Here is a 19,304-nt window from a genome sequence, read left to right as displayed (position 1 = left end):
TATATATACACACAAACACACACACACACAAGCTTTCTCTAGCTGTTACTTGCATAGGAAACCTATCCCTGGCATTGTCTTCCAGTGTGCTTGAGTAGCAGCTTTTGTACTTGTATACATGCATTTGCAGCTGAGACGAAAGGAAGCACCAAAATAATAGCATTTCCCTAATTTATTTGGGGTGGCAGCTGGCTAGTGAAAATCTCATTGTTTTTGCAATTCGCAATTCATTTCTTCAACCACTGTTATTTTTTCATCTGCTGCTGGCATCAGGTCCACCCATGTTTTCTAAAAAAGGGAAAAGAAAAATCCCCTTAAGGTTAATTCCTAAGGCGCGTGACCACTTCAGTTTCACTTCTTTATTACAGCTCATAACAAAGTTCTGCTAGCATAGCCAGTATTGAAGAATGGTGTGCTGGTGGTTGAGTTTTCCACAGTTCCTTCAACATTTAGAAAATGACAAATGGAAGCTGCAGCAAACACTTTTTGCAATGCAGCTTTTCCTCTGTAATATATTTTCAGTTCAGCCCTGTTTCAAATTTCCACAGAGTGGCTAGGGAAACCCAGCCAGGTGGGCGGGGTAGAATTATTATGGTTTCAATATCTCCAATTAAGTTAAAACTTACTTGAAAGTCCCATTTCTTTTAGATGAAACTAAGCAACTACCCTTGGCACTAAAATGTCAGTAAAATTACTAGTTTCTTACACAGGCCTTCCACTGATGGAGCTAGTTAGGTGAATCCCACCCATTATAACTAGAAACTCTTACATTTTTTGTTTTTATGACCACACAGATAGGTTTGGGGAAGTGGTTACAGTGTTTGGAGACTTCCATCGTTCATACACGATGCTTCAGGGTTCCGTCCTCTCCCCCATGCTTTTTGATATCTATATGAAGCCGCTGGGAGAGATCATTGGGGGGTTTGGGCTGGGTGTTCATCAGTATGCAGATGACACCCAGCTCTACCTCTCCTTTAAATATGAACCAATGAAGGCTGTGAAGGTCCTGTGTGAGTGCCTGGAGGCGGTTGGAGGATGGATGGCGGCTAACAACAGATTGAGGTTGAATCCCGACAAGTCAGAAGTACTGCTTTTGGGGGACAGGGGGGCGGGCGGGTGGGGGGGGATTCCCTGGTCCTGAATGGGGTAACTGCCCCTGAAGGACCAGGTGTGCAGCCTGGGAGTCATTTTGGATTCACAGCTGTCCATGGAGCTGCAGGTTAATTCTGTGTCCAGGGCGGCTGTCTACCAGCTCCATCTGGTATGCAGGCTAAGACCCTACCTGCCTGCAGACTGTCTCACCAGAGTGGTGCATGCTCTAGTTATTTCCCGCTTGGACTACTGCAATGCACTCTACGTGGGGCTACCTTTGAAGGTGACCCGGAAACTGCAATTAATCCAGAATGCGGCAGCTAGACTGGTGACTGGGACTGGCTGGTGGGACCACATAACACCGGTCCTGAGAGATCTGCATTGGCTCCCAGTACGTTTCTGAGCACAATTCAATGTGTTGGTGCTGACCTTTCAAGCCCTAAACGGCCTCAGCCCAGTATACCTGAAGGAGCGTCTCCACCCCCATCGTTCAGCCCGGACACTCAGATCCAGCGCTGGGGCCTTCTGGCAGTTCCTTCATTGCAAGAAGTGAGGTTACAGGGAACCAGACAGAGGGTCTTCTCAGTAGTAGTGCCCACCCTGTGGAACACCCTCCCTTCAGATGTGAAGGAAATAAGCAGCTATCCTATCTTTAAAAGACATCTGAAGGCAGCTCTGTTTAGGGAAGTTTTTAATATTTAATGCTGTACTGTTTGTAACACTTGATTGGGAGCCGCCCAGAGTGGCTGGGGAAACTTAGCCAGATGGGCGGGGTATAAATTATAAATAATAATAATAATAATAATAATAATAATAATAATAATAATAATAATAATAATAATAATAAAAAAATTACACAATTGTGGAAATATTTTACTAGACTAGATAAAATTCTAGCATGCAAACATCTCTAGGAATGGGGGGAAACTGCTAGATCAGCAATTTCATGGCACCTTCCGTGTGGCAGTAAGCAATCACATAGCATTACTTTGTGAATTACAGCCATTCATCTTTAAATTGTTTTAAAAACTGGCAGAATACTGCATTCAAGGCATTCTAGAACTTACCACATTCTCATATTGCCAAAGAACATCTTTTGGTTGTGGAACTGGAAAAGTTAGGCATCTCCATATGTGGAATCTGCAGGAAGGAAAATGTGGGGCTTTGACCAGGGTCTCAAATCCTGTTCTCCCTAATCCATATCCTCTTGCCTGCAGATGGAGAGCTTCATGCATAGAAGGGGAGCACTCGCCCAAACAGCATGCACAGATAGGACATAGATTGAATTATGCACTATACGTACTGCATTGTCTTAAATCTTTAACAGATCCTCCTATTCAACATTTTGATTAGAATATTAATACGTTAGATTTTCATTTAGTGTTTTCAGGTCTTCTAGAAATGTTGAATTTTTCAGATCTCTTGGTTAAAATCCTAACAAAGAATACTCAGGCTTGTCAAATCTCAGAACAATAGTAATTAAAAATGCTAGCCATTTTCTAGATGCAGGAAAAATGTCTTGTGTTTTACCTTTTCCAGATCAAAATCAGGAGCAAGATTGTTATGACGGTCCCAAGTACTACAAATATTAATAATTCTGTAGGAAATGGATTGGGGTCAGTACCTGAAAAGATAGGAAGGCATTAGTGCTAAGTGTATCATAAACACAGGCCCAGCATCAGCTTGTGACGTGGTTCTGGTCCTTAAAGGAGCACCAGACCTGGTAACAACCACAGCCTCTCTTGCCCCTTGGCTCTGTCCACATTGCTTGCTGGGATGGGGGCTTCCAGAGTAGTGCTTTTGGGGAAGAACCAGTATGGTGTTTTGCAAATCAAGCATCAGTCTTATATAAGCACACACGTACGGCAGTGTCAATCAACTGATCTGTCTCGCCAGAGTAAGGTTACCAGATGTCCCCGTTTCCCGAGGACAGTCCCCGTATTTACAAATCAGTCCCCATACAAAATCCACTGAAGCTGAAAAGTGTCCCTGGATTCATTGGAAAAAATCTGGTAACCTTACGCCAGAGTGGTACATGCTCTGGTTATCTCCCACTTGGACTACTGCAATGCACTCTACATAGGGCTACCTTTGAAGGTGACTTGGAAACCAACTAATCCAGAATGCAGCAGCCAGACTGGTGACTGGGAGTAGCCGCCGAGACCATAGAACACTGGTCCTGAAAGACCTACATTGGCTTCCAGTACATTTCTGAGCACAATTCAAAGTGTAGGTGCTGACCTCTAAACCCAAAATGGCTTCAGCCCAGTATACCTGAAGGATCGTCTCCACCCCCATCATTCAGCCCAGACACTGAGATCCAGCTCTGAGGGTCTTCTGGCAGTTCGCTCACTGTGAGGTCATAGGGAACCAGGCAGTTCTTGGTAGTGGTGCCCGCCCTGTTGAATTCCCTCCCATCAGATGTCAAGGAAATAAACAACTATCTGACTTTCAGAAGACACCTGAAGGTAGTCATTGTAGGGAAGTTTTTAGTGTTTGGTGTTTTATTGTGTTTTTAATATTCTGTTGGGAGCCACTCAGAGTGACTGGGGAAACCCAGCCAGATGGGCGGGGTATAAATAAATAAATAAATAAATTGTTGTCGTTGTTATTAAAGTTGCATTTCTAAGCAACAGGGGGACTGACACTAATATCATTCTTGATGTCTGTAAGGCTCAACTGCCAGAAACTTTCTGTAAGTCCTAGAAGCTGGAAGTCTTGGAAGTATGGGCTGTTTTCTTTCAAAAAAATATTTAATCTACAAATTTATATAGTTCTGCATGCCGAGGGAGTCCTCTGAATAGATATTGTAATGTGTATGGGTTGCTCGTGCGTAAGTTGCCGCCTCTCCAGGCTTTGTTGCCTTGCAAAACCTTTCAGTCTGGGCAGCCCTTCACTTCGTGGCTGCCTCAGTCGCTAGCAGAATCCGTCAGTGGGCGTTTCTTAAATCTTTTCCAACATAAAAGTTGTTTGACACCCAGTCTCCTCCTACTCTCTCTGCGCGGAAGTCTTCTGTGCAGGGTGGGCATGGGTAGCGGAGGACCCGTGCTCTCCCCGCTGGTGTCCGGTGAAGAGTCCTGGAGCCCTCTCGCCGATTCCCCCATCAGTCCCTCTATATCCCTGGTGTTGCACTGATTTGCTTCCCCATCTGCGGAGCTGCCTCTCTCCCTGCTGGGCCCTTCTCCAGCATCATTTGAGATGCCTTCCCTCCGCCTCTAGCTCCAATGTCAGTTCCCTGACAGATATATATAAACATTTTTGGATGGCTTTGTTTCTCAGGCTGATCGAGGCACACAAACCCCTGAGTTTACCATTAGAGAGAATAACAGAGAAAGGGCCAATGGGAAAAAAAATATAAATAAATCTGTAATCTTACCAAACACAATTGGTTTACTCCAGTCACTCCACTGTGTCCCAATGGGACAATACTGTCCAGCTGCACGGAGCCTCAATGAGTATTTCCCACGTACCGTGTAATTTTGGTGGGTTTGTCCACTTGTTAACTAAAAGTAGAAGATTAATCTGCTTTATGTCTTTGTAGGTGAAATAGCATGCCAATTCACATTCATCAACTTATTATTTCATAAACTTACACACCACTTGATTGTAAAAGGAAACAAACCTCAAACAGTTGAGAAAGATAAAACAAGAAAATCAAGAACAATTTACAGGCATGTTTTAAAGCATACGGAAACAGATTAAATGAGACTCTTAATATTAGGGTTGTGTGTTTGAGCCCTACATTGAGGCAAAGATTCCTGCATTGCAGGGGGTTGGACTAGATGACTCTTGGAGTCCCTCCCACCTCTACAAGTCTGTAATTCTGGGACACCTGCTTGATCTCAATAGGCAGGGAGTTCCAAAGTACAAGTGCTACTACACTAAATGATTAAGTTCTTACAAATGCAGAAGGGGTATTATGTGGCACCTGAAGCAGCCACATCTTAGGTGTATGTTTATTATATTTTGTATATAGGCACTTGTTGACTTCCCCATTCTAGATAATGAGGAAGTCGCCTAAGGCTTTGGAAATGGAAGGTAATCAGATCTGAAGCACAATGTCACATTGAATATCTGAAGCAATGAAGCAGGTTCCAAACCAAATATTTATTTTACTTTGTGTTGCCCATCTTTTGAGGATTCTGGATATTTTTTTGCTATATTTTCCCTTTTGGACCAAATCTGGACACCTAGATAGAACATCCAGTCAGATGGGTGGGGTATAAGCAATAAAATATTATTAATTAATTAATTTCAGAATGCTGGGGACAAATAATACTATGCTGCCTTCTTAATATTTATAGCCCAGCTTTCTTCCAAGGCAGCATACACATGATTCTCCCGTTCTAAAATTCAGTTCGCATGCCTCATGTTTATATAAGATAACAATACTTACTGTTGAAATCTGGCCTCTGATTTCATCCTTAGAGACAAAAAAGTAACGTTTTTAGTTGGTTTTCATTGTACTTTTTCAAAGTATGCTAGCTTTCACAAATTTGGCTGTATACCTTAATTAGCAAGGAAGGCAAAAGTAGTCAAGAGTAACCGATAATATCGGAGGAAAGAGGGCTGACTTCCTTGTGGGTGGATTATTAACTTTCCCCACAATCTTCTCTTTTTTTTCATTGTGTAACACACACATTATAAACATAAATATTAAAAGAAGATGAATGAGTTATAGAAGTTCACGTTTTTCCATACATTAATAGATGTGAAACTTTACAAAATGGTGTTTGGCTTCCCACAAGTGCTGACCACGAAGCACCAGGCAACCATTTTGCATTCCTATAGACCAAGGGTGGGAAAACTGTGATCCTCCAGATGTAGGGGGATCCTGTCATCTATTGGCCTATGCAAACTGGGGCTATGAGGAGGGCCACAAATAGGCTTCCTCTGTTATAGTGCAAGGATTTGGCAGACCAGCTTGTGATGTATATAGGAACTCAGCAAATAAATGTATCGCCACAATCCAGTCATTATTTTAAATATGTAGGATAGACCTGGTATTTGTGTACCAGCATGCATACCTAAATTGAGCCATACGGTATGAAGCTAGGAAGGGCGAGATTTCAGAAACCAGCAGTGTTGCAGGATGCTTCTGCACATGGGTACATTGATGCACCCACATGTATGGGTTTATGGTATATGCCGGTCAATGTAGCTCACACATTGGAACCTTGACATCACCATGAAAAACGAATGATGTGTCTATCCTCATGGGGACTTTCTAGACTATATTGCAGACATTGGCTTTTGACTGAGAACAAAACAGCCAAGAAACATTAGTTGGATTCAGATAAAATGCTATAAGCTTTTTCTAATAAGGAGGCTCAACAAATGAACTGGAACGCGAGGCTGCAATGCAGAATTTGTTGGGAGGTCATCCCACAAGAAAAGTATCACTCTATTTTATCTGAGGATTTTCTTTACTCATGAAAGAACTGTACGCTGCTCCATCTCTACCAACCAAAACCTATCTAAGAATTACCATTCACCCTGGTAGATAGGAAATAGCAGTCAAACTAAATTCCATGTACATTTGAAATTGGACAAATGTTTCTTTCACCATGAATTTCTACATCAGATATCCGCATGTGACTAGCAAAGGTAACAAAAAGCTATTCAACAAGCAAAACCACAATTAACCTCTTACCTTTATTTCATACTTAAAGCAGTAGTGTGCGTTATCTTTAAAGGCACAGGGAGGGGGTTTCCATTGTACTTTGCACCCCCACGGCTGTTCATGACAATTCCAAGTGATATCTGCTGGTGGAGTAAGTTTTTCTGTAATGAAATAGCCAGTATTTTACTTGACAGGTGGAGAGCTGTGAAATTTCAAGGGCATCTGAGTGGTCAACTTCCCTGCTTCCAGTTCCTAAGCATTTCATATTCACATACATTGTGGGTAGGTGTCACTCGGCTTATAGCCAGGAATTTTGTGGTGAGAGGTCTTGAAGGGGTACAGGGTATGTGAATGCAGGCAGACAAATACATCTCTGAGGTTTTTTTTTAATTTTACAAGCATTTTTTTAAAAAAGGACTAGAGAAGGGATGAGGGATTTCTGACTCCACAGCCAGCCTAGCCTGTGATCAGGGGTGAAGAGATTTAGAGTCTAATAATATTGGAGGTAGAAGACAGAAGTGAAGACAGAAGTGAAGACTTGAAGACAGAAGTGCCTGGTGTGCTCTGGTCCATGGGGTCACGAAGAGTCGGACACGACTAAACGACCAAACAATAACAACAACAATATTGGAGGTCCACAGCTTCCCCATCCCTGATTTATAAGGTATCTCAAGATATCTAATTTTTTGCACTATGAGTAAAAGAACAAACAAACCCCACCCTCCTTCTCTTACCATGATCGAAAGGCCAGAATTGCTGATCCAAAGGCTGAACCAGTGATTCTTCGCTTGATCCATTCACTCTGAGGGTAATATGATTCCCAGGAACTTTTATATTAGGAAAATGGCACCCAACATGTCTTCCAAGTTTATTATTTTTGTACTGGGGGCATTCTGTCTCTTCGCCATCGTTTTCGCTGCATGCCAAAACATTTTGTTAAAAACCCAGCCAGGAACAGCATACTCTAACCATTCCCTTCCCCACCCCCATTTAACAAATGAAAATGAATTACTGATATATCAAGTATAGAAAATACTGGACGTCTTTAGGAACATTCCTGCCAGTATCCCAAGTGCAATTCATTGAGGTAACACGAACTGTGTAAATGACACAGGATAAATTTTCAGCTGATGTCCCATTTTGTCCTGGGGAGAAAAAATAGGAATGGTCAGTGTGTGTGTGTGTGTGTGTGTGTGTGTGTGTGTGTGTGTGTAGCTCTGAGGCTGCATACCTGCATTGATTATCCTATATGTGTTTTATGAGATCAAGCTATGCAAAGTACTTCCTTTTTTTAATGTCAAGTGGCTTTTCAACACAGTTTCCACCACCAATGTTTATCCCTAGTGGGGATGTGATTCTCTATTGCTTACCTGCTGTCAGAGACTGGGTTGAGGAGTACAACTCTGATGACGAATGGCGGGAGCCTACCCCTCCCCCTGCTCATGGCCAGGATCCTGAAACTCCACAGGAGCAGTGGAGTAGTGTTGATTTGGAACAATGATTTGCTGAGGGGCACAGTTCAGAAGACAATAGTTGGGCAGAACTAGGAGGTGAACAGCAAGAAGAATGGGAAGAGAGTGAACTAGCTGACACTCTCTCACTGGAAGTTGTGCAGGCTCTGAGATTAGATAAGGTGACTGCGCAAAAGGCTCAAAGGTTGAGAGATCAGGTGGCTAGGAGGCGAGAGGACGGATGTGACTAGAGGGAAGTGGACAGAACCTTAATTGGGATCACCTGCACTCTGAGAATGGTCGCATGCTCTTTTGCTCTGTACATTAAACATTTCTGTTACTGGTAAAAGACTGCTTTCTCTTTGTACAGCCAAGAGGGGAGGAAGCAGAGTCCCTGAAGTCTGACACCGGCTCATTTCAGCTTCCGTTGAGCCTGTTCATGTAGCTGCTTGTTCATGTAATTTCATGGTAGTTTCATACCTGTTTGCTGCAGTTTCTGGGAACTTCATGATTTGTTTTATATCTCATAGTTGTTTTTGTATCATCTTCAGCAGACACAAATGCTCCCCACTGTAATATGTTATTTGTTTATGGTACCTAACTAATCTTCTTCAAGTATCCATCTGCCCTGAGGTGTATTGTGTGCCTACATATGTGTATTATATGTGTGTGCGTGTGTGTGAGAGAGAGAAATCTTCAAGAAAACATGCTTTTTTCATCTCTCCTCATTTTCCATCTTACACCCACATAAGAACCAACCCTACCCCAAAACTAAAATGCCGCATTCACCCACACATTAATGAACTACTTTGGTAATAAATACATTTCCTTCCACTCTGACTTTGCCTGCTCTCCACTGTCACTCAACTGAGCTTCCGCAATTCTAACCTTCCGCAATTCTAACCATATCTATGCTAAAGTAAGTCCCACACAGTTCAATAGAAATGTATACTTACCCTGATTATTCGCAAAAGTAATAAAGAAAACAGAGCAGAACACTGTGAGGCAACTCATGTGAACAAATCCTATATTGGGCACCATACTGATTTTTTGTTTTTTATATAAATACACAGCAATAAATCCTAAAATGAAAAAAAGAGTTTGTTTTATTTCATTGTTCTGCCACATTTTCATTGGAGTGGTATTCTTTGAAGTTACTCCATTAGGAGAATGGAACATTCTTTCCCTCTCATCTCCCTTTATGTCCACCCTAAATCTGCTCCAGAGGATTTGAGGGAAACCCAGGAAAGGTTTGAGGGTGACCAGGCAGAGAAGAGTGAGGGGAAATGGAAATCCTTTTGCTAATGGAACAATTTCATTGGTTGCCAGCCTCGTTTTTTCTAGTTTATATGAGGGGACATGTAATACTGGAGCTTTGGTTTTTTTAAAAAAAGTTTCTGTTTCTGTTCTCATTTGTATTTATTCAGTTCTACATATGGCATGCCTACATTGTTTTCAGAGAACACGTCTTTGAAATACTCCTGACTAACTTGTAGTCTTCCAGTTGTTGTTGAACTACAACTTGTATCACCCACAGTCAGCATCCCATAGTCACCCAATATATTGAACTTAATCACGAAGTTTTTCTTTTTTAAAAAACAACAACAACAACCATCCAAAAAAATCACTGCAGGGCATTCTGTATTATGTTAGCATTACCCTCTTCTGTAAATCTGTTTTATCAAACACTGACACCTAACAATCAGATGATATATACATATTCCCAAGTTAAAAATTAAAAATGTATTGATAATTCTCTCTCTTTCTATATCTCTCTGCTTAAAAAATACACAAAGCTTAGGTTTCTGTTTGCAAAAAGTTGCATGGAAAACCCTACTAAAATTTCAAAACAAACCCCCATAAAATTCTTAAATTTGACATTTTAATATTGCCTGGTAAACAAGGGGGGAAAGCCCGGGTGTACAGATGGGGAAAAATAAATAAACGGGGAGTGGGGAATGGCAGGTTTCCACCACTCTCCACCCCCCCCCCCATGTAAGGTTGCAGTCACGTATGTAAAGTAAGTATAAGTTGCAGGTCCACTGTATATAGAAATATAGGTTGGTTACCTGTATTTTTCCAGCTTTTTGTTTGTCAGTTCTTTTCTTTCTCTAATCTTGATAGCAATCCAGTTCCTTTTCCTTCCAGGTATGAAAGTTCCCTACTTGTCCATCTGTTGATCTTTCATCATCAAGTACTGGAGCAATGGGTTATGTTTTGGGGAGTAAAAAAAGAATGTCCAATCTGTTAAGCAGTTGTTTTTTAATACAGTTTGCACACAATAATATTTTTTGTCTACTTCTTTTCACTAAGAATCTTTCCATTGGTCTAAAATACTGATTTTCTTTCCTAACCCACAAACCTTTCTAAGTCATAATAAGATTCCTGCTTCTTGGTAGCATTCTTCTGTCTTGGGTACCCAAACGAACCCTCTTTCCAGTTTTTGAGAATAGCAAAGGGTTTCTCAAGACCTACAGTGGTTGGAGTGGTGATGACTGTCACGATGTTGAAAGGATTGGGATAGTAGATATATTCTATTATCCCTGCTGTGTCTCCCCCCACCCCCACCAATGAAAAATGGGTGATGTATTTGTGAAAGGTTATGAATGTGGCCCCTTGTTATCTGCTGGGTGGGGAGTTGTTCTTACCGTCTCTTCTTACAGGCTCAATAAGATTGTAGTGAAGAGAAGCTGTGGCAGTGCAGAGAGAAAGCAAGGATATATATGTTGCTTTCATAAGGAGCGTTGCATCATGAACTTCCTTCTTTCACTTCCAATTTACAGTAAGTGAATAAGAAAGAACAAAGTAGTGGGATGCTTTCTCTTACTCTTGAAGGCCTTTCTGATGCCTTCCTTATATTCTTGATACTGTCTGAAGAAGAATTCGCCATCTACAGGCCCACTGAACAAATATATCGCCTAGAGAGATCATTGTCAAAAGCTTTTGTTCATAAATGATATGATGATTAAAAACTCCAAATTCAGTGTATGGGCGGGGTTCACCAAGGGTTTCTGGACATAAGAGACCTCCTGGTGTTCTGAGGATCCTTGGGACCTGGAGAAAAGTGTCTGAAGCCTTCACACCCACAGTTTTCTAATTAAAGTAACAGACATGGAGAAATTCAGGAAATTCTCATCACAGGCCATCTCAGTTGTCACAGTTGCCTCACTAAGAACAACCACTTCCTGTCTTTAATGTCAGCCAAAAGTTTCCTTTTGGGGGAGTTCCTATTTTCACATCTTCTTAGCCCAGGAAAGACAATAGCTTGTGGGCTGCAGAGTTTTCTTTTGTTGAATGACAGTTGTCACCATGGCGTTCTGAAGGTGCAAACAAGTTTCTGTCAATATAGTATACTTCATGAGGGAAAGCTTCAGTTTTGCTCCTGAGGCTGCAATGGATATCCACTGGGAACTCAACCCAGGATATTTCCACTGTTATGCTCAGGAAAATAATATTCTAATCAACAGAAACGGCGTGTATCATATCTAGTCACCATTCCCTTTATTTCTGATATTCAGCCTTTGCTTATGTAGCTGATGCACAAGAGAGAGGTATCAGCAAGCTTGGAAGAATTCTAAGATTTGCCGAACTCCAAAAATAGGGGGGATAGATAGATAATAATATAGAACCCCAACTCACCCAAACAGGCCAATAGTATTTGTACTCAGTGGGTTTCCGATGCCTGGTTAAAAGTCTGTCCTGATGGAGCTGTACACAAACAACTTTGAAGGGTGTTTCATAACTGTGGGGACACCACCGAATAGCTCCTTTCTCTCATGCTTACCAATCTAATTGATCTTACAAATTGGACTACTAGCAAGACCTCTGAAGCTGCCCTTAAGACACAGAGAGGTTTACTTTGGCACAATAAAATTGCCAACCTGTAGAGAACCTGCAAGTTTTGTTCTGAGTGGTGCATAAAAGCTGGGTGGCAATGGAAAAGGGATGATTTCAATTGGAAGTGTCATTGTCCCAATCTGAATAAGCTCCATCTTCCACAGCTGTTATTAACACCCCACAAAAAAACCCATGGGAAGATAAGGATCTCCTGCTTCGTGTCTACTTTGGTCCTAAGTTTTATAAGGTACCACAAGACTGAGCTGTTTTAACAAAATATTCAGTGATTTGCATAATAAACCGCTCCCATAACTATAGGGTTGGATCTAATTAAATCATATTTAAGAGTAGACTCATTAACTAACAAATCCATGGATTTCACTGTGTCTACTCTAAATGTGAGTTTAGAGAGATCTCCCTGGATTAAAACCCATGCCCAAATTAACGTAACATCAGGTAGTGTGCCACACAGTTACACAATTGATGGATAGACCCCAACTGACCTCTTCCTCTTTGTGGGAAGCAGCAGAAATTATAGGAAACAGCTGTGACTCAAACAGTGGGGAACATGTGGCTAAAGCTGAAGAATATTTCTGTCTACCATATATACAGTGGTACCTCTGGATATGAACGGGATCCGTTCCAGAGCCCCATTCGCATCCTGAAGTAAACGTAACACGCGACTGTGCGTGCGCGGGTCGCGTTTCGCCGCTTCCGCACATGCGTGTGATGTCATTTTGAGCGTCTGCGCATGTGCGAGCGGCGAAACCCAGAAGTAACGGACTCCATTACTTCCATTACCTGCGGGGCGCAATCCGAAAATATTCATCCCAAAGCTACATCAACCTGAGTATGACTGTACTTGGGTATAAGCTGACTTTTTCAGCACATTTTTTATGCTGAAAAAGCCCCCCCCCCAGCTTATACTTGAGTGAGGCCGGTGGCGGCGGAGGGACAAGCAGCCCGAAAGGAGCCCTTTCTTGCTGCTGGTCCCACTGCTGCCTCCCACCTCTCGCAAGGGCAGGCACAGGAGCTGTGGTTGGGAGAGGCGCTGCGCTGCGCTGTGCTGTGCCTCTACCAACTGCGGCTCCTATCTCTGCTCTTGCAAGCGGCAGAGGCGGCAGCAGAGGGACAAGTGGCCCGAAAGGAGCCCTTTCTTGCCACTGGTCCCGCCGCCACTGCCCGCCATCATCCCTGACCACTGGTCCTGTTAGCTAGGGATGATGGGAGTTGTAGTCCCAAAACATCTGGAGGGCCGAGTTTGCCTATGCCTGTCCTAAAGGCTTATTTATAAGCCTCAGAAAGAGTCGTGGAAGGGAGCAGGGCAAAGGCGGAGCTTTCTTACTGAGAAGAGAAAAGGAACTGGTGAGAAGTGGTTAGCTGGGTTATGAGCAAAGCTCCTCTGGTCTGATAGGAACATAGAGAAGCTCTGATGTGACACAGCCATTTTGAGAGCCCTGACTTGGAGTTCAGTGATTCACTCTGTCAAAGACCTAATTTGGAGCATGTTAAGTGGAAAATACTCATTTCTATGCGAGGGAGCTTATATTATAACCATTGTTAGGAAGAAGCATGGGAGCTCAGAAAGCTGCCTTCTACTGAGTCAGACCATTGATTCATTTACATCAGAATTATCTACACTGACTGACAGTGGCATTCTGGGGCTGAAGGCAAGTTTCTCTTCCACCTCAGCCCAGATGTTCTGCATACAGAACAGATGCTCTGCCACTAAGCTACAGCCCTTGCTGTAGCCAGAGGACCTGTTTCCAGATAGGATAAGTGCCTGCCCCTGTTAGCAGTAGGTGTGGCATGAGGATATGATAGTGGAGGGGAGGTTTTGTTAATGCAATCAGATTTTTTTCAGGGTAGTGATAGGACACTGGGTGGGCAATGGAGTGCTGCCATACACAAGGAGCCTCAGAAATAATGAAGGCCTGGTGGTTTTTTTTAAAAAAAGATGTTGGATAGTTTTATTGTTTCCAGTTTTATACAAGCAAACCACAGAAGCCATTCTTTCCAGAGTGTTCCTGGCCCACTGGTCCAGCAGAAGACTAGGAATGGGGAAGGGTCGCCACTTATGCAGGGCTGTCCTGCCTACGAGGCAGGCTGAAGCAGCCATCTTGGACAGTGGAATCCCATGGGGCAGTGCCCACACAGGGACCCCGCCTGCCCCTACCACCACTGGGGAATGCAGAGCAGTAGGAGAGATCTCCCTGGAAGCCACTGCTGTGCAAGCAGGGTAAGCAAGGCTTCGTCTAGGGACACTTTCCTGTTTTGCCTCAGGCGGCGAAATGGGATGGGCTGCCCCTTGCACTTATGCATTGCCATCAAATTTACTTTTGCTAATATATATGTACAGGTGCAAATTTAGCTAGTACTTTTATCCAAACGATGGGACGCGGGTGGCGCTGTGGGTTAAACCACAGAGCCTAGGACTTACCGATCAGAAGGTTGGCAGTTCAAATCCCCGTGACGGGGTGAGCTCCCGTTGCTTGGTCCCTGCTCCTGCCAACCTAGCAGTTTGAAAGCACATCAAAGTGCAAGTAGATAAATAGGTACCGCTCCGGCGGGAAGGTAAATGGCATTTCTGTGCGCTGCTCTGGTTCGCCAGAAGCGGCTGGCCACATGACCCGGAAGCTGTCTGCGGACAAACGCCGGCTCCCTTGGCCTATAGAGCGAGATGAGCGCACAACCCCAGAGTCTGTCATGACTGGACCTAACGGTCAGGGGTCCCTTTACTTTTAATTTTATCCAAACAACACAACTCACCTTGGGGTGTGGATAGCCAGGTGGCCTGCATGCCTGCTTTCCCTACTGGTCTTTAAACTGGACTTGAACCAGACAGTGCTTCAAAAAGTGGGCTCTTTCAAATAGAGGTCATTTGAGAGTCCTTTAGACAGAGAGTCCTTCTCCAATCATGGACTGTCCTACAGTCCAACTGTTCTTGAATCTTTGCTAGGGTTGAGAATTGAATCTAAAATAAACCACTGTGGACATAGGGAATGACACATCCAACAAGAATGAAAAAGTGGGGCAAGAGAGAAGATGAATTTGCATGCAAAGCAAGAGGAGGGTGTAACTTTGCATGGAAGCTTGCTTCATTTTTGTTCTGAGACGAACTTGTCATGAGAAAGAGGCTTCTTTCCTCCTTTCACAGAACAGTTTCTTCATATCCTGGTCTAATTACAGAAAACCTAGTTCTGAGTACAAAACTAATTGAATGGCCACTGTTTGATTTCCTGTTTTTATCTTTCTAAGAAGCTGAATTTCCATGTAATTTGTATCTATAGCTTTGCATTTCAAGGCTGTATTTCCATCCAGCTGTTAATCTGCTTTCTACTTGGCTTAATCTCAATATTCTCGCCTTGTACACAGAAAGCAAATTAGCAGTAGAACAGAAGGTAAATGTGGCCCCAAACCGATAAAACACTACTCTTTGGAGCTATTCATATACACGTGCCCACTTCATTATTAGTACATTAATTCAGAATGAATGCAATAGGTGCTGATATAGTTATGGATGTGCAATTTTATCACTTCTCATCTTCCCAGTTGTTTCGGGCTCTTTTCTGTGTGCCTTAAGAGGCTTATTAACCCAACCCCTTATTAAACTCCTCTTACTAACCTCCACAATGCTTTTTAAAGTATTGCAAAAAAAACCAACCCCTTCATGTTGTGTGTTCTGCTATGTGTAGAATCAAACCATAAAAGCAGTTCCAGGAGTTTGATAATGCTAAAACAGCCATGTATCTATGAAGCTGCAATACAGTTTCGTATTAACTGGTGAGACTTTCAACATTCACCACAAGATGGTGCAGCTGTTCTCTCCAATAGGTTTTCATGCCCAAGTGCCATGCAAGTACCAGAATATGAGAATACAACCCCCCACTTTTTAAAACCCAACTAAACAAAACTAAAACAATAAATAAAAACACCCCCCCATTGTTGATACAGAAACACCTATAAAAACACTTAACTAGTTTGCAGCTTATTTTTTCTCTCCCACTGCTGCCCCTCCTAGAAACATGGCATTTTAAATTTCACTACAATAATCCCATTGCAACAAATTACATTTCTTACTGACACTAATAAACTCAAATCTCAGTATGGAAATTACTTACTACTAATAATAAAAAAATACACATGAATGCTTGAGTAAATGTAGTGCAGGAATTATAATCTCGAAATCTCTTCAAATCACATGCTTGCTGCAAAACTACATTCCTAGAAGATAGCCTTAGGCAAATCCCTGGGTATATAAACTAAAGGTGGGCTGAAAGTTTGAACTTTCCGATAATTTGGGGAGTGGTTTGGGAAGAAGGGAATCTACCTACCTCCCTTCACTTTTTTCATCCTTCTGCAACTTGGAGCAGTGACAACAAAACTCTTATTGATGGAAGGCTCAGAGGGAATTCCAATCATTAAGGCAGGACAATAATTCAACATCAACTTCATTGACTTCAACATCAACTTTGTTGAACTGGTTATGTTGTGCGGATGCCTGATTAACATCTTCCAAAGCAACTACTCTATTCTGAATTTAAAAATTGAAAGCGTAATGCTGGTGGTGAACAAAAAAGGTTTAAAACTCTCTCAAGGCAAATCTAAAAAAATGTAGTTTAAACACTAACAACTGGGGAATGCTGGCCTGCGAGTGCTCCAACTGGAGAACAGACTTTACCAAAGGTGTCATGGGCTTTGAAGACACCCATGACGAAAGGGAGAAATGTGCTAAGAGGAAGGCATACTTAGCAAACCCTTACCATGATCAACTCCTGCCCAGAAACCTATGTCCCCACTGTGGAAGGACGTGTGGATCCAGAATTGGCCTCCACAGTCACTTATGGACTCACTGTTAAAACATTTTTCATGGAAGACTTGGCTACAAGTGATCGCCAAAGAAGAAGAAGACAATAATTATTGTATTATATCCAGCAGCGAAAGAGAACAAACTCAGGAAACAACTAAGGCCTGTGCCATCTAGTGAATAAACTATGTAATGACATTAATGGTACCCCAATCAGCTTCATCACATGTTGTGAGCAGGAGAGGCAGATGCTGGCAGCCCAGTTTGTATGGCAATGCTATGGAAGTCAGGTGGTGTGTGCACTGACTTTCCTCCATAACTGTCACCCAGCTGAGCTCCACTTGAGAACAGGGCTGGCTCCAGGTTTGAGAGAAAGGGCTGGTCAAAATGGGCTGGTCAAAATGTCTTCTGGTATCACCTGCCTCAGGTGGCCTTGGCATATTTAGCTGCAGTGGCATTGTTCAGGCACTGTGCCTATCAATTATTTGAGTCTAGCATCATTTTATTTATACCCCACCCATCTGGTTGTGTTGCCCAAGCTACTCTGGACAGCTTCCAACACAAATAAAAGCATAACATCAAACATAACATCAAACTTCCAAATGTCTTCTAAAAGTTGTGTAGTTCTTTATCTCCTTGACATCTGAAGGGAGGGCGTTCCACAGGGTGCGCGCCACTACTGAGAAGGCCCTCTGTCTGGTTCCCTGTAACTTCACTTCTCACAGTGAGGAAACTGCTAGAAGGCCCTCAGAGGTGGACCTCAGTGTCTGGGCTGAACGGTAGGGGTGGAGATGCTCCTTCAGATATATACTGCCACGGCTGTTTAGAGCTTTAAAGGTCAGCACCAACACTTTGAATTGTGCTCAGAAACATACACAATGCCTTGGAACTCTTAGAGCTGGGGCCATGGTAGGAAATTAAAAGAGCAGCTGCATCCAGCTTCCAAAAGTGCCTGGTCAGAAAACACAATAAGGGGGCCCTGGAGTGTGCCGTGCTACAGCACTGAGACCTTGGCTCCTGTCCAAAGTGCTGGTGCTGGTTCAGCTTGGGAATAGCAGCATACACTGGTCACTGCTTTAACACTGGGTTCTGAGAATGTTTAAATGGAACATCTCCTGAGGAAGTTTGGAAGATGTTTCATGAGTCAAAGTACTTTCAGATGTGCAGTATTCAGGGTGGCAAAAGTCCTAGAGTGATTAGATAGATAGATATGCACACACAGAGAGAAACACTGGCAGGATTGTTCATGAAACAAATCTAATTATTTTGTGATGGTCATGTGTGCCATATAGTTAAAAAGTTGCAGTTGTGTGTGAGGGGAGGTAGTCTGTACCGCCTCCATTTCGGCCAAAGCCTCCTGAAATCTTAATGATTTATATCTGGAAAAAGGAAAAAGCTGATCCGAATGCCATTGGAAAATGAAGGAAAATAGAGACATGGGGGCATTTATTTTACATCTGCAGGACATTCAAATGCACTGCTGCATTTTCTCTTAAAGGAGTAACAGATTCAGATTTTTGCCTTGTGGAATCCCTTGAACATTGCCATCAGATAAATTTCATTGGTGTAGACAGCCAAAACTTATTTTTTACTTATCAACAATCTTTTGTGCTTGCTTACTGAGAAGGATATATTTGGCCAGTCTCATGCTAATGTGAACCACCTCCTCTACCCCCACCCCCACATTTCCAGATAGGCTTCATTAAGCTGGAGTGTTATGAATTGCTTATTTAACGAGAGGAGTGGTGCCACAAAATCATTGTTTTGCTGGTGTGGGAGGGGAAGAGGAAGGTAAAGCTTTCTGGATAACTTGTGTCTGTGGGTTTGGCTTCTCTGATTCGGGAAAAGAAAACCCTGACCTCCTTATGTCTAGACAGGCCAAGGGGGGGGGGGAAGAGAAAGAAAATGTATGTGTTTGAGAGAGTATGAAGATGGAGAAAGTAAAGGGAGGGGAAAATCCCGGGCCATTTGTAATGGGGAAGATGGCATACAAAAGTCCATGTCTTTGGATGCATGAAGCATTATCCTGATGTGTAGCTACATGTAAAGCTGGCTGGGTAGAATTATGAAACAGTAAGGTGAGAAAAGTACAGACAGTGTCATGATGACTATTTACAATGGCCATTCTAAAAGAAAAAAGTAGAGAGATGGAACAACATCTTGACCTGTGTGGGTGATCGAAAAGCCCAGAGAGCCACAGAAACCGATCATCAGAGCAGCACAGCTCCAATTTTGCCCTTTTCAAAACCTGTGCCTTGTTATTTGTTAGCTATAAAGGCAAAGCCTCTCCTCCTTCCAGAGGGGAGGAGTTGTGAGCGGGAGCCATTTCCCACGTTGACAGGGGGTGTTCTGGCCCCTGCTCAGCTGCCCGGGGCTGCTGCGCCATGCCCCCTGGCAGCCAGCCAATCAGGCGGAGGCTTGGGGGCGGGGTCAAATGCAGCCGCGGCAGCGCTTCCCTTTCATTGCGCTGCTGGTTTTCATCGGAAGAATAAGA

At 43.0% G+C, this 19,304-nt stretch overlaps 2 protein-coding genes across 3 annotated transcripts in view; one reads left to right on the top strand and one right to left on the bottom strand.

Moving 5' to 3' along the window:
* Positions 1-157: 157 nt before the first annotated feature.
* Positions 158-10,964, bottom strand: LOC308588597 (granulocyte-macrophage colony-stimulating factor receptor subunit alpha-like). 2 transcript variants are annotated; one of them, XM_081197103.1, is made up of 11 exons: positions 10,815-10,964; positions 10,236-10,363; positions 9,123-9,248; positions 7,728-7,860; positions 7,450-7,631; positions 6,746-6,876; positions 5,489-5,515; positions 4,469-4,595; positions 2,623-2,716; positions 2,160-2,232; positions 158-288 (listed from the first exon to the last, which is right to left on the bottom strand). In XM_081197103.1, exons 3-11 carry the CDS (start codon positions 9,205-9,207, stop codon positions 205-207), a joined length of 936 nt encoding a protein of 311 aa, XP_081053229.1. In that variant the 5' UTR covers positions 9,208-9,248; positions 10,236-10,363; positions 10,815-10,964; the 3' UTR covers positions 158-204. The 2 variants fall into 2 exon arrangements, with proteins under 2 accessions (XP_081053229.1, XP_081053228.1); XM_081197102.1 differs by lacking the exons at positions 10,236-10,363; positions 10,815-10,964 and having other exon boundaries at positions 9,123-10,221.
* CRLF2 (cytokine receptor like factor 2) overlaps positions 7,817-19,304 on the top strand; it is a 49,134-nt gene continuing 37,646 nt past the window's right edge. The window contains exon 1 of the mRNA XM_081197120.1: positions 7,817-8,509. The gene's annotated coding sequence lies outside the window, so the exon portion shown is untranslated. The remainder of the gene's footprint in view (positions 8,510-19,304) is intronic.

The sequence above is a fragment of the Podarcis bocagei genome, assembly GCF_964188305.1.
Source record: "Podarcis bocagei genome assembly, chromosome: 6".
NCBI classification, from domain to species: domain Eukaryota; kingdom Metazoa; phylum Chordata; class Lepidosauria; order Squamata; family Lacertidae; genus Podarcis; species Podarcis bocagei.
The sequence above is the reverse complement of the archived record's forward strand: the minus strand, read 5'-3'. Positions and strand labels throughout refer to the sequence as shown.